The 12,555-nt window shown below is 50.8% G+C and overlaps 4 protein-coding genes across 4 annotated transcripts in view; 2 read left to right on the forward strand and 2 right to left on the reverse strand.

The window, feature by feature from the left end:
• Window positions 1–2,099, forward strand: part of tomm20b (translocase of outer mitochondrial membrane 20b) — a 2,984-nt gene extending 885 nt beyond the window's left edge. The window contains exons 2-5 of the mRNA XM_079336153.1: window positions 363–409; window positions 555–636; window positions 950–1,092; window positions 1,589–2,099. Of these exons, the coding sequence (XP_079192279.1) occupies window positions 363–409; window positions 555–636; window positions 950–1,092; window positions 1,589–1,633 (317 nt within the window). The 3' untranslated portion in view covers window positions 1,634–2,099. The remainder of the gene's footprint in view (window positions 1–362; window positions 410–554; window positions 637–949; window positions 1,093–1,588) is intronic.
• A 92-nt stretch (window positions 2,100–2,191) lies between these two features.
• Window positions 2,192–5,412, reverse strand: rbm34 (RNA binding motif protein 34). Its single transcript, XM_079335963.1, has 11 exons — window positions 5,212–5,412; window positions 4,862–5,021; window positions 4,614–4,744; window positions 4,301–4,526; window positions 4,134–4,193; window positions 3,704–3,747; window positions 3,541–3,624; window positions 3,392–3,455; window positions 3,271–3,313; window positions 2,912–3,030; window positions 2,192–2,744 (listed from the first exon to the last, which is right to left on the reverse strand). The coding sequence occupies exons 1-11, from the start codon at window positions 5,232–5,234 to the stop codon at window positions 2,346–2,348; spliced, it is 1,353 nt and encodes a 450-aa protein (XP_079192089.1). The 5' UTR covers window positions 5,235–5,412; the 3' UTR covers window positions 2,192–2,345.
• A 218-nt stretch (window positions 5,413–5,630) lies between these two features.
• tbce (tubulin folding cofactor E) lies at window positions 5,631–10,673 on the forward strand. The gene is made up of 16 exons (XM_079335893.1): window positions 5,631–5,715; window positions 6,129–6,251; window positions 6,383–6,467; window positions 7,349–7,486; window positions 7,573–7,658; window positions 7,751–7,850; window positions 7,921–8,023; window positions 8,216–8,292; window positions 8,825–8,917; window positions 9,012–9,082; window positions 9,167–9,231; window positions 9,342–9,494; window positions 9,670–9,808; window positions 10,010–10,078; window positions 10,244–10,303; window positions 10,535–10,673. Exons 2-16 carry the CDS (start codon window positions 6,137–6,139, stop codon window positions 10,657–10,659), a joined length of 1,479 nt encoding a protein of 492 aa, XP_079192019.1. The 5' UTR covers window positions 5,631–5,715; window positions 6,129–6,136; the 3' UTR covers window positions 10,660–10,673.
• Window positions 10,674–12,548: 1,875 nt separating this feature from the next.
• The window catches only part of LOC306819966 (nidogen-1-like), a gene marked incomplete at its 3' end in the record, with an annotated part of 17,561 nt that continues 17,554 nt past the window's right edge, over window positions 12,549–12,555 (reverse strand). The window contains 1 exon segment of the mRNA XM_079337593.1: window positions 12,549–12,552. Within this exon segment, the coding sequence (XP_079193719.1) occupies window positions 12,549–12,552 (4 nt within the window).

A 12,555-nucleotide genomic window follows, 5' to 3' on the forward strand; every position in this document is an offset into this window, starting at 1 on the left:
GTAAGGTTTGACCTTGTAGGTGTCGTCAAGGTCAGGATAAAGTCACGTGATTCCAAAGTGGATTTGGTGTGACTGTCCAGGATTGCGTCACTCTTTCTAACATCGCTCGAGTTTCTTTCTCTCGGTGAAATGTCACGACAGCAGCACGCTGGGAGCAGGAAGTGATGGTGTGTTCTGCTCCCGATGTGCCGCACAGAACGTAGAACTCATCACGCCGAATCAACATGACTGTCCGAAGGACGAGCTGAGAGTCTGTGCAGACGGCTCGTGAAGGGTTAATGATTCCTCCGTCCAATCATTGAACCCCTCGGCACGCTCTGTTCCCTCTAACTGTGGATCTGACTCGTGTGTTGTCGTTGCAGGGAGGAGAAAGCAGAAGGTGGCCAAAGACAAGGCCGGCCTCGCAAAGGTGAGCACGCCGTCTTCAAACTCCACCGTCGTTCCTCCTCTTCATCGACTCGAGAGCGTTGAAGCCTCGACGGATGGACTCAAAGCGCTCGTCATGTCGGGGTCTGTTTGTGCGTCTGATCGTTGTTGTTGTTGTTTTTCTGCAGCTCCCCGACCTGAAGGACGCCGAGGCCGTGCAGAAGTTCTTCCTGGAGGAGATCCAGCTCGGAGAGGAGCTGCTGGCTCAGGGTACTGCTGCTTTAATTCACCTCTCTGTCTGTCTCTGTCTCTGTCTCTCTCTCTCTGTCTCTGTCTCTCTCTCTGTCTCTCTCTCTCTCTCTCTCTCTCTCTCTCTCTCTGTCTCTCTCTCTCTCTCTCTCTCTCTCTCTCTCTCTCTCTCTCTCTGTCTCTCTCTCTCTCTGTCTCTCTCTCTCTCTGTCTCTCTCTCTCTCCTCTCTCTCTCTCTCTCTCTCTCTCTCTCTCTCTCTCTCTCTCTCTCTCTCTCTCTGCTGTCCGTCTGCAGACTGCTAACGAGTTAGCGTGGTGGTCTTTGTCCCCTCAGGAGACTATGAGAAAGGCGTGGACCACCTGACCAACGCCATCGCCGTGTGCGGTCAGCCTCAGCAGCTGCTGCAGGTGCTGCAACAGACTCTGCCGCCGCCCGTCTTCCAGATGCTGCTCACCAAACTGCCCACCATCAGCCAGGTGAGGCCGCCGTGCACCCTCCTCTTCTTCTTCTGTGTGTTAACGTGTAGTCCAGTACGTGGTCTTCTTTGATCCAGGTCTGACTGTCCTGGATCTCAGTAGACATGATATAATACGTGTACCTGGTTACCGTGGCAACAGAAGCTCAAGGTAGTCTCGTTCTATCTTAGACCCTGACTCCTCCCTCAGACGGCGCCGCTCGTCCTCATCCGGTTGATCTGGACTCAGAATCACTCCCGTGATTCCCAGACTTCAGATTGTTTTAGTTCGGATGCAGCGCCCCCTGCTGGTGGGAGTTCTTGGTCCCGGGCCTCAGACCCCTCTGGTCTCGGTTCATGCGGTTCTACACTCGTGTTTCTGTGCGTTTCAGACGGCGTGTGATTCTCTGTCTGTTTGACGAATCATTTTCAGACTGTTGGCGTTGAAAGTGTCCCGTGGCGTGTTCTTGGCCCCGCCCCCCCTCACAGCTGTTTGTTTGTTTGTTTGTTTCCTGCAGCGCATCGTGAGTGCACAGAGTCTGAGCGAGGACGACATCGAGTAAAGACCACGATCCACGACTCCTCCTCCTCCTCTCGTGGACGGCTCCTCCCATTCTGACCTGCCGGCGTCCGTCACTCCCCCATCATGGCGTCCTGGAGGAAATTCATTTCCTTCTTCCTGGTGTAACTCGCCACAGCCGTTTGTTTTTTTACTTAACATCTTTTTTGTTTTTTTTTATTTGCGTACTAAACGATCATTAACCTTAAAACGAGCGCCGCCCCTCTTCTATCGTTACACGTGATCACGGGACATCGGCGTGGGCGCACGTCCTGACCGCCTCATGCAGCGTTTGATGACATCACAGCGTTCCAGAAAACGGAAGAGCTGCAGAGTATTTATTGTTTCGTCTCTTTTCTGTTCGATTCTCGACATCCAAACTTTTTTTTTTTTTTTTCAAAACGTGATGAAAAGTTTTATTCATCTTAAAGAGGAAGAAAAAAAACCAGAATAAAAAGTGAACAAACTGATTTTGTGTTTTTATTTCACACGTGTGACGGAGCGAACGCACGCCGTTTCATTATCTCACCACACGTTTACAAGTTCACAAAAACAGTTTTTACCAACAAGCAGAGTCAACATGGCCGACAACACGCTCCATACGACGGCGTGCCGAAGAGGTCACGAGGGCGAATCAACCCGGAGAGGCTGAAGGAACCTGCCGTCTTTCTATTGGTCCATTTACAGCAGAAAGACGCCGTCATGGCGCCGCCCCGTCAGATATGAACTTTCTTCCTCGGCTTCACTTTCGGCTTCTTTTTCATCTTTTTGTTCGGATTCGTCATCTCGCCTTTGAACGAGCCCGAGCTCGATTTCTGCCGGCTTCCAGAGAAGCTCCTGAAGCCTCCGCGCCCGCCGCCGCCTCCTCCTCGCCCGCCGCCTCCTCCTCCGCGCCCGCCGCCGCCTCCTCCGCGCCCGCCGCCTCCTCCGCGCCCGCCGCCGCCTCCTCCGCGCCCGCCGCCTCGCTCCCTCCCCGGGCCCTTGGTGGGGCCCGCGGCTCCTCTGCCATCACTCTTCTTCAGCTTCTCCTTCTTCACGGATCTCTTCACCCGGACCGAGCGGCCCTCCAGCTTGCTGCTGTCGAGCTCCAACGCCAGCTGCACCGAGTCGGCGCTCTGCGAGGGGGCGACACAAACAGGAAGTACACAAACAGGAAGTACACACTCAGATTATAAAGACGCACGTCTTGGCGATCTGAGCTGGACAGCGGCGTCCACCACGTCCTCGCTGTGCCGCTCGTCTCTCGTGGTCAGGACGCCGTGAAACAAAATAAAAGCCGTACCTCGAAGAGCACGTAGCCGAATCCTTTCCCCAGTCCAGAGTTCTGGTCTCGAACCAGCCGCACCGCCTCCACCGCGCCACACTGCTCAAAGTGCCGCCGGACCGACAGCTCGTTTATCTCTGCACACACACACACACACACGTTAACACACACACACGTTAACACACACACGTTAACACACACACGTTAACACACACACACGCGCACACACACACACACGCACACACGTTAACACACGTTAACACACACACACGCGCACACACACACACACACACACACACGTTAACACACGTTAACACACGCTCAGGTTAACACACGGTGACATCATGAACTCTCTGACGTGAACTCTGAAGACTCACCGAACGACAGGTTCCCCACGAACACGGAGCGTTTGTGATCGTGCTGCAGGAGAAGAAGGAGGTCAAAGGTCAGGACCGGTTCAGATCAAACACGTGGTTAAAGCGTTTGAAAGAGACTCACCGCCGCGCTCGCCGACACTCTGTCCACGCGGATGTGAAAGTCTTTCTCGATCTCCAGACCGTTCCTGTCGGAGGGAAACAATCATTTAAAGTCTGCCAGCTCGACGGCGGCGTGTTCGTGTGTGGGAGTCACCGGCGCCGCCGTCTGACCTCTCCAGCGCTTTGGCCACGCCCTCCTCGTCTTTAAACACCACGTAGGCGTTGATGCTCGGCTTCTTCGGGTGAACTTTGCGTCTGAGAAGGAGAAAAAAAGCAGCTCGTTTACGGGAAGAGTCGAAGGACGGCGACTGAAGTGAACGGGAGAGAGACGTACTGAATGACGGCGACTTTACGGGAGACGGACGGATCCTCTCGGACCTGCAGCAAACAAACAAACAAACACGGAGCGGTTACTGCGTGTAGGTTCTCCACCTCGCACACTGAAGTCATGAGACAGGAAGTGAAGTCATGAGACAGGAAGTGAAGTCATGAGACAGGAAGTGAAGTCATGAGACAGGAAGTGAAGTCATGAGACAGGAAGTGAAGACACCGTCCGTCTTTCTTTCTATTCAATTAAAAAAACAACTATTTGTCTCCGGGGAGAAACTCAAAGACACAGAAAATAAAGTGTGCAAATGTCAAAGTGAAAGAAGAGGAGCGTGACGGACTGAAGATGTAAACAGAAATAAATAAACATGTAAACAAATATACACGGGGTCATATGAGGCGGTTAAAGGTGCAGCATGTCACGTGTGTGTTTTTACCACGGAGCGAAAGCGGATGGACTCGATGGATCCGTCCTCCCTGAACAGACTCTGCAGAGTCTGAAAGAGACAAAGAAGACGTCGAGGGAATGTTCAGACTTCTCTTTTTGAAATAGCGGGACGAGCGTGACGGCGTGGTGACGAGGTTAAAGACGGCGTCTCTTCACCTTCTTGGTGCAGCCGACGGGCAGGTTCCCTACAAACACCGTCCTCTTGGTCTTCACCGCGTCCTCCTGCTTCCTCTCTCTCTTCTTCTGTCTCTTCATCACCCACTGCTCCACGTCCTTCTCCTCGCCCGCCTCAGCAGCTTTCCTCTTCCTGTTCTTCTTCTTCTCCGACGACAGCGTCTCGTGGCCTCGCTCGTCCTCGTCTGCGTTCTGTAAACTGCTCTCCCTGAAACGACGACCACAGACGCCACAGATGAAGAGAGGAAGAGGAAGGAAGAGAAGAAGAAGAAGCAGCGAGGAAGAAAGTCCTCACCAGGTCTCAAGCTTCTCTTCAGCTTCAGATTTCTCCTTCACCGTCTTCTTCTTCTTCTGTTCCTGTTGACCTTTGACCCCGGCACCTTCTTTCTCTCTCGCCTCTTTTGCTTCAGCGCTCTTCTGAACAGGCTGCCATGACAACGACAAAAAAACACTCACTAATGCATCACATGATAGATCATCTCTAACTTTCTGACGTGTGTGTGTGTGTGTGTGTGTGTGTGTGTGTGTGTGTGAGAGAGTCACCGGCGGGGCGGGCTGGAACAGCACGGGAGCAGCCGGCGCGGCGGTGCTGAACAAAGCCGACAACGATGATCCAGAAGCCGCAGAGTTCTTCTGGAACAAACTCCCCGACACCTGACCGACCACGTAGTCGTCTGACGGTTGTCCCGGAGACGCCTCCTCGCTAAGGACAGAAAAAAACCCATTAAAAAGCCGCCACAAAAAAAACCGAATCCTCTTTCTCTCAGATTTAAACAGCTCTATGGAAAGTTTAGATTTCAGACTGCAGTACTCATTTTAAACACTAGGGGCAGAGTTACATACTGCTCCTTTAATACAACTTCTTATGTGGATGTAGAAGAGTGTAAACAAACCTCTGTTTAAGTTTCTTCTTCATGGTTTTCTTCTAGATTATTCCAGGGTTACTGAAAGACGAACTTCCGGTTCAAATGAAACACTAAATATATTTGATAAAAAGCAGCGTAAACAAAGAAATGAGATCACATGATCGAGCAGCACGTTCACACGTTTTTACCTTCATGAAACACAACCGTCCCACTGCTAATTATCTCCGATAGGAAACGCGATCCAAGCCGCGCAAAGGTTCCGCAAAGTGTTTTTTTTGTGTCAGTAACGTTAATATTAAAACGTTAAAACAAGTTTAATGTTTATCAACGTGAGAAAAAATGCCATACACTCAAATATAAATTACGTTAAATACACTTGAGATTGAATTCTACGTGTTTGTTTTTGTATTCGTGAGAAGTTGGTCCGTCTTTGAAATGTGTCCGTTCCGTTGAGCTGAAGGCGTATGATGTTTTGGATTGGGAGCTAACGTTAGCTTAGCCCCGAAACAGTTTAACATCTACATATAAGAGGTAATTATAGGCTTATTAATCATTAGGCAATAGTTAGTTAACGACACGTGCTTATAATGACTATATTCTCACATTTCTATCCATAACACATTAAAATATTGAGTTCACGTCTCCGGCCGGTGTTATGGTGTAACCAGTGACCGTGTTATCTGGTGCCTTCCTCCAAGCACGTCAAAGTGTGTTTCCATTGAATACAATTTAATTTAGATTGTTTCATATCATCGTTTGAAATATTCTCAGCAGATATTTAATTCCTGAAAAAGCAGAGGAAGAAGAATTCAAGACACTTTACGTCAATTAGTTCTGAACTACGGCAAACACAGAGAGTCACAAGTTAACACGGACACAGATTAAACCGAAACAGCCCTAACTCTAACTGGGATCCTGTTTCGATATACTGGTTCGGGTTCAAGAGGTTGTGATGGGAGTGGACCAAACGGACCCGGAGGTACCAGAGGACGCAGTGGGCAGGCGGGTCTCCTGTGACGGGGAGCAGGCCACGGTCCGGTACTGTGGCCCGGTTCCGCCTACAGCAGGTAATGATGATTATTACTAAGAATCAGTTTATTAAAAGTATAAAACTCTCTCCTTCATTAAAAACAACTGTGTGTGTGTGTGTGTGTGTGTGTGTGTGTGTGTGTGTGTGTGTGTGTGTGTGTGTGTTCAGGGCTGTGGCTCGGTGTAGAGTGGGATGACCCAGAGAGAGGCAAACATGACGGCAGCCATAACGGAGTCCAGTATTTTACATGCAGGTAATCCCCCCCATACTTCCTGTGTCCCTGGTCTCTGATGCCCCCCCCCCACTTCCTGTGTCCCTGGTCTCTGATGCCCCCCCCCCCACTTCCTGTGTCCCTGGTCTCTGATGCCCCCCCCATACTTCCTGTGTCCCTGGTCTCTGATGCCCCCCCATACTTCCTGTGTCCCTGGTCTCAGACGCCCCCCCCCCCACTTCCTGTGTCCCTGGTCTCTGATGCCCCCCCCATACTTCCTGTGTCCCTGGTCTCTGATGCCCCCCCATACTTCCTGTGTCCCTGGTCTCAGACGCCCCCCCCCCCACTTCCTGTGTCCCTGGTCTCTGATGCCCCCCCCCACACTTCCTGTGTCCCTGGTCTCTGATGCCCCCCCCACTTCCTGTGTCCCTGGTCTCTGATGCCCCCCCCCCACTTCCTGTGTCCCTGGTCTCTGATGCCCCCCCCCCCCCACTTCCTGTGTCCCTGGTCTCTGATGCCCCCCACCCCCACTTCCTGTGTCCCTGGTCTCTGACGCCCCCCCCCCCATACTTCCTGTGTCCCTGGTCTCTGATGCCCCCCCATACTTCCTGTGTCCCTGGTCTCTGATGCCCCCCCCCCCCCTTCTTCCTGTGTCCCTGGTCTCTGACGCCCCCCCCCCCCCCCCCCTACTTCCTGTGTCCCTGGTCTCTGATGCCCCCCCCCCCCCACTTCCTGTGTCCCTGGTCTCTGATGCCCCCCCCCTACTTCCTGTGTCCCTGGTCTCTGACGCCCCCCCCCCACTTCCTGTGTCCCTGGTCTCTGATGCCCCCCCCATACTTCCTGTGTCCCTGGTCTCTGATGCCCCCCCCCCCTACTTCCTGTGTCCCTGGTCTCTGACGGTCCCGCTCTGTCCTCACCTTCAGACACCCTACAGGAGGCTCGTTTGTGCGTCCCGGGAAGGTGAGCTTCGGCGTGGAGTACCTGGCGGCGGTGGAGCAGCAGTACGTCTATGAAACAGACAAGTGTTACACGGATTTGAGGGAGAAGAGCCTGAATCTCAGGTGGGGTGATGATGTCACGACGACGTGGTTGAGATTTGTAGTTTTTTGTCAAAGTGAAAGTAAAGCGAGGATCTTTGTGTTCACAGTTTTGAAATGCTCACGTCCGTGATGCTGCGCGGCTGCCACGTCAACGGGTCGGGACCGGACGGAGACATCCGGAAAACCACACCACGTATCCTTTTTCACACACTCGTCCCCGTGTTGTGATCCAGAGGTCAGGCTCACGCTCTGGTTGTTGTGCCAGTCCTTAACGGCTGGACTCAGGGGTGCAGTGGTTGGATCTGTGCATGTCTCTGATGGCGTGCTGGGAGGACGTGGCGTCCATCGCCCGGCAGCTGGATCAGCTGGACAGACTGGAGCTCAGGTACTCGTCTGATCACCTGTGTGAGTGTTTGGTGTCCTCGCTCCTCTGTGTTTCATGTTTCCTCTCTCAGCTTTAACAGGCTGCGGCTGCCCTCTGAGCCGTCCAATCACAGCGAGGCGTTCCTCAGACTCAAAACTCTCGTCCTCAACAGCTGTGACCTCACCTGGCCTCAGGTACGCCTCACACCTGCTCAGCTTCTCACTGACTCCACCTGCCTCTGTGCTGATCTGTGTGTGTGTGTGTGTGTGTGTGTGTGTGTGTGTGTGTGTGTGTGTGTGTGTGTGTGTGTGTGTGTGTTTGTCTGTGTGTGTGTGTGTGTGTGTGTGTGTGTGTGTGTGTGTGTGTGTGCGCTGATGGGCGGTCAGATCCTGGAGTGCGCCCCCATGTGGCCACAGCTGGAAGCTCTGAGTGTGGAGAAGAACAACATCACAGAGCTGCAGAGGTGAGCTGTGTGTGTGTGTGTGTGTGTGTGTGTGTGTGTGTGTGTGTGTGTGTGTGTGTGTGTGTGTGTGTGTGTGTGTGTGTGTGTGTGTGTGTGTGTGTGTGTGTGTGTGTGTGTGTGTGTGTGTGTGTGTGTGTGTGTGTGTGTGTGTGTGTGTGTGTGTGTGTGTGTGTGTGTGTTTGTGACCAGAGAGAGAAAATGAAACAAAATAAACAAATAAAAACTAAAAATAAATAAATGTAGTAATAATAAAATAATGACTGTGTGTGTGTGTGTGTGTGTGTGTGTGTGTGTGTGTGTGTGTGTGTGTCTGTGTGTGTGTGTGTGTGTGTGTGTGTGTGTGTGTGTTTGTGACCAGAGAGAGAAAATGAAACAAAATAAACAAATAAAAACTAAAAATAAATAAATGTAGTAATAATAAAATAATGACTGTGTGTGTGTGTGTGTGTGTGTGTGTGTGTGTGTGTGTGTGTGTGTGTGTGTGTGTGTGTGTGTGTGTGTGTGTGTGTGGTGTGTGTGTGTGTTTATAAAGACCTGAGGGAGTCCTGCAGACGCTGAAGATTCTCCGTCTGTCTGGAAACTCTCTGATCCAGGAGAGCCTGCTGACAATCTGTGCTCTGCCCAGGTACACACACACACACACACACACACACACACACACACACACACACACACACACACACACACATTATAAACTGTGTCGTGTTTGGTGGCGTCAGATTGGAGGAGCTGAACTTGTCTCACACTGGACTGAACCTGAGCGACCTTCGATTTGACGACGCCGCTCCCGGTAAAAACACCAAAACCACTTTGACCTTTGACCCCGTGTTGGATCTTCAGACGGGTCACTGTCACCTGTTTGTTTCCTTTGTAGGATGTCAGACCGCCATGTTCCCCGCTCTAACGACTCTCACCCTCGACGACAACAACGTCTCTGAGGTCGGTGTGCGTTTCTATGGCAACAGATTCATGTCACTGCTTACAGGATAAATACTGATGAGGAGGCAGCGCGCTGACTTTAACGATTCTCGCCATCGTCCGTCTCTCAGTGGCGAGTCGTGGACGAGCTCGCCAAGTTGCCCCGCCTGGTGAAGTTTTCGTGTCTCAGGAACCGCCTGGTCAGCAGCGACGGAAACCCTCGAACGGCGACTCAGCTGCTCATCGCCAAGCTGGGAAACGTGGTCAACCTCAACCACTGCCAGGTGAGCCGAGCGGGCGCCGTCCAGACCCCCGAGTGTGTGTGTGTGTGTGTGTGTGTGTGTGTGTGTGTGTGTGTGTGTGTGTGTGTGTGTGTGTGTGTGTGTGTGTGTGTGTGTGTGTGTGTGTGTGTGTGTGTGTGTGTGTGTGTGTGTGCTCATACTGATCTGTTTCCATCAGATCCTCCCCGATGAGAGGAGGGGGGCGGAGCTTGATTACCTGAAGGCGTTCGGGGAGGCGTGGTTAAAGGCAGGAGGCGGTCTTCAGCCGGACAGCACGTTCACCTGTCAGCACCCGCGTTACCTGAGACTCATCGACAGTGAGTCACGCCCACACATCGCTCGCTCTGTACTGCCCTCTAGAGGCCGCTTTGGGGAACTACAGCAACATTCAAACCGCTTTGTCCTTTAGAACTACAACTCCCTGACTTCCTGTTTATGTCTTTAGATAAATAACGTTTTTAATTCTCTTCATGATGAACATTTGACCTCTGATGATGACATCACTTCCTGTTTGTCAGAGTACGGCGCTCCAGAAGAAGGCGAGCTGAAGAAGCCGGAGGCATTCGCCCTAAAAAACCAGCTGTTAAGTAAGCTCCGCCTCCCTCTTTGTTGCTGCTCTCTGATTGGCCATAATAAACAGACCCCTGAGACTAAAGGCGGCGTTCATGGCGCTCCTCGGACGCTTGCTGGCACGCCGTTAGGACAGGCTATAATCCGAGAGCTGATGTTTTTTCCTCGTCTGTCGTCGACAGAGATCGTGTTCGTGTTTCCTGACGACGCCGAGCGGAAGCCGATCGAGAAGAAACTTCCAGGTAAGAACGACGAGAGAAACAAAATCACAGCATCTCATGTTTACATTTAATTTAAACAAAACGTGTGTGTGTGTGTGTGTGTGTGTGTGTGTGTGTGTGTGTGTGTGTGTGTGTGTGTGTGTGTGTGTGTGTGTGTGTGTGTGTGTGTGTGTGTGTGTGTGTGTGTGTGTGTGTGTGTGTGTGTGTGTGTGTGTGTGTGTGTGTGTGTGTGTGTGGCGACTCCTGTGTCAGCCTCCATGGTGGTCCAGAAGGTGAAAGGGCTCCTCTACAGGCTGCTGAAGGTTCCTGCAGTCGACCTGAAGCTGACCTACACCAGCCTCAAGGTCGTTGGCCGTTTAGATTTGTTTCCTGTTTAAATAAAGTCAGAAAGATTGTTGTTGCTCTGGTGGAGTTTAAACTGAAGTGACTGTGATTGTAGATGGAGGGGGACAGAGTTTGAGATCGACAGCGACCTGAAGTCTCTGCAGTTTTACTCCATCGAGGACGGAGACCAGGTGCTGGTCCGCTGGTCCTGATCCCAGCTCAAACCCCCCCCCGGTCCACGTTAAGAGACGGATCGGAGACTGATCCACGCTGCAGACGTGTGTGTGTGTGTGTGCGTACACGTGTCGGACATGACGTCAGGCTGGAGCGAAAAAGAGCAAATCAATTTTTTTTTTTTTTTTTTTTAAATGTTTGTCTCTGTGTGATCTTGAATGTCCTTCTGGACAGCTTTAACATTTAACCGTCGTTAAACTCTCAGAGCACGTTGAGACAAAAAGGTTCTGTAAATAAAAACACTCAAAGCGTTTCTGTGTGATGTTTGGATGAACTCAAGCGAGACCGCTGATTGGATGAACTCTCGTTAAAACTAAGAGCAGTGTAAAAACATTTCCTGCAGGTTTCATATTTGACTGGAGGTCAAAGCTCTTCACTGTAGTGTATGAACAGTTTAACCACTAGAGGGCAGCAGAGGCAACTTTCTGTTTTTACCTCAGCAGTCTCAAACTGACCGAGGGTTTGGAAAACGATCAAATGATTGGTTATAAACTAATAATGTTTCATCTGAATGAAATCCATAAAAACATAATCTGCATTATACTTTTATTTTGAAAGTCATAAAAAAACACCAAACAGATGAGACATGTAAAAAACGGTTTTATTGAGTCTGTACAGTTTCTCTATGTTCCCTCTTTAGCTGATGCTCAGACGACAGTGAAGTACTTCATGTTCACAGACCTGACATGATGACTCTTATTGTATTTATGGCACTTTAAGCATAACAAGTTGTGATCAACCTCTTTTCACAGTCACTGGTTTGTTGCTGTTTCCTCCCTGATGAGGTTTTGGTGACCCAAAAAAAACAAAAAAAAAAACACCTGAGCTGAGTCTGCCAATGTTGTGCCCACCTACCTGTTCTATCAGCCCAGTCGAGCACCCGTCATGTGACCACTTTTCTGACCTACGAGACATTTCAGTAAGAATGTCAGAATCCATGTTCCGGACTCTTGAGCACCACCTGTGGCAATGAGCGGTAACTGCAGCCGTTTTCCAATAACGAACTGGAATTTTTTTAAATAAAGTTTCTGTTATTTGAATTATCATTAGAAGAGTAGAAAAACAACCGTGTATGAGAGGAATGGATCCACAAAAAATAATCTTAATTATTTTAATTCAACAAATATTTGTTATTAATTTAAGTGTGCCCTGTGGACGCGTTTGTTGGCAGTTTCTGGTTATTAAAACGAGATGTTAAAGTCAGGGTTGGTAATAAGACCCACTTTGTAAGGTTTTGATTGACAACAGTGCTCGTACATGCAAGTGAGGGGGCGTGGCTTTAGAGGGAGCACAGAGGGGAGGGGGCGTGGCTTTAGAGGGAGCACAGAGGGGGCGTGTCTTTAGAGGGAGCACAGAGGGGGGAGGGGGCGTGTCTTTAGAGGGAGCACAGAGGGGGGAGGGGGCGTGTCTTTAGAGGGAGCACAGAGGGGAGGGGGCGTGTCTTTAGAGGGAGCACAGAGGGGGGAGGGGGCGTGGCTTTAGAGGGAGCACAGAGGGGAGGGGGCGTGTCTTTAGAGGGAGCATAGAGGGGGGAGGGGGCGTGGCTTTAGAGGGAGCACAGAGGGAATACTACTTTTAAAATCAAGCTAGTTTGTGTTAATTACCAACCCTGCCTTTGACCAATTCAAGGACTTCTTGTTTTTCTTGCCCTGGTATTAACAGTATTGATGTTTAAACGTCTGCTAACCTGACAAGCGTATTTGTAGCATTAGCTC

Source organism: Symphodus melops (assembly GCF_947650265.1).
Source record: "Symphodus melops genome assembly, chromosome: 2".
Classification (NCBI taxonomy): domain Eukaryota; kingdom Metazoa; phylum Chordata; class Actinopteri; order Labriformes; family Labridae; genus Symphodus; species Symphodus melops.

What these genes read in the sequence shown, in the direction of transcription:
- rbm34 (XM_079335963.1), bottom strand. Translation starts at nt 5,234, where the DNA reads ATGAAGAAGAAACTTAAACAGAG. An exon ending in GAAGAGAAGCTTGAGACCTG is followed by an intron (nt 4,527 to 4,613) that starts GTGAGGACTTTC and finishes TCGTCGTTTCAG; the next exon opens with GGAGAGCAGTTTACAGAACG. An exon ending in CCATCCGCTTTCGCTCCGTG is followed by an intron (nt 3,748 to 4,133) that starts GTAAAAACACAC and finishes TGTTTGCTGCAG; the next exon opens with GTCCGAGAGGATCCGTCCGT.
- tbce (XM_079335893.1), top strand. Translation starts at nt 6,137, where the DNA reads ATGGGAGTGGACCAAACGGACCCGGAGGTACCAGAGGACGCAGTGGGC. An exon ending in ACGACAACAACGTCTCTGAG is followed by an intron (nt 9,232 to 9,341) that starts GTCGGTGTGCGT and finishes TCCGTCTCTCAG; the next exon opens with TGGCGAGTCGTGGACGAGCT. An exon ending in TCAACCTCAACCACTGCCAG is followed by an intron (nt 9,495 to 9,669) that starts GTGAGCCGAGCG and finishes TGTTTCCATCAG; the next exon opens with ATCCTCCCCGATGAGAGGAG.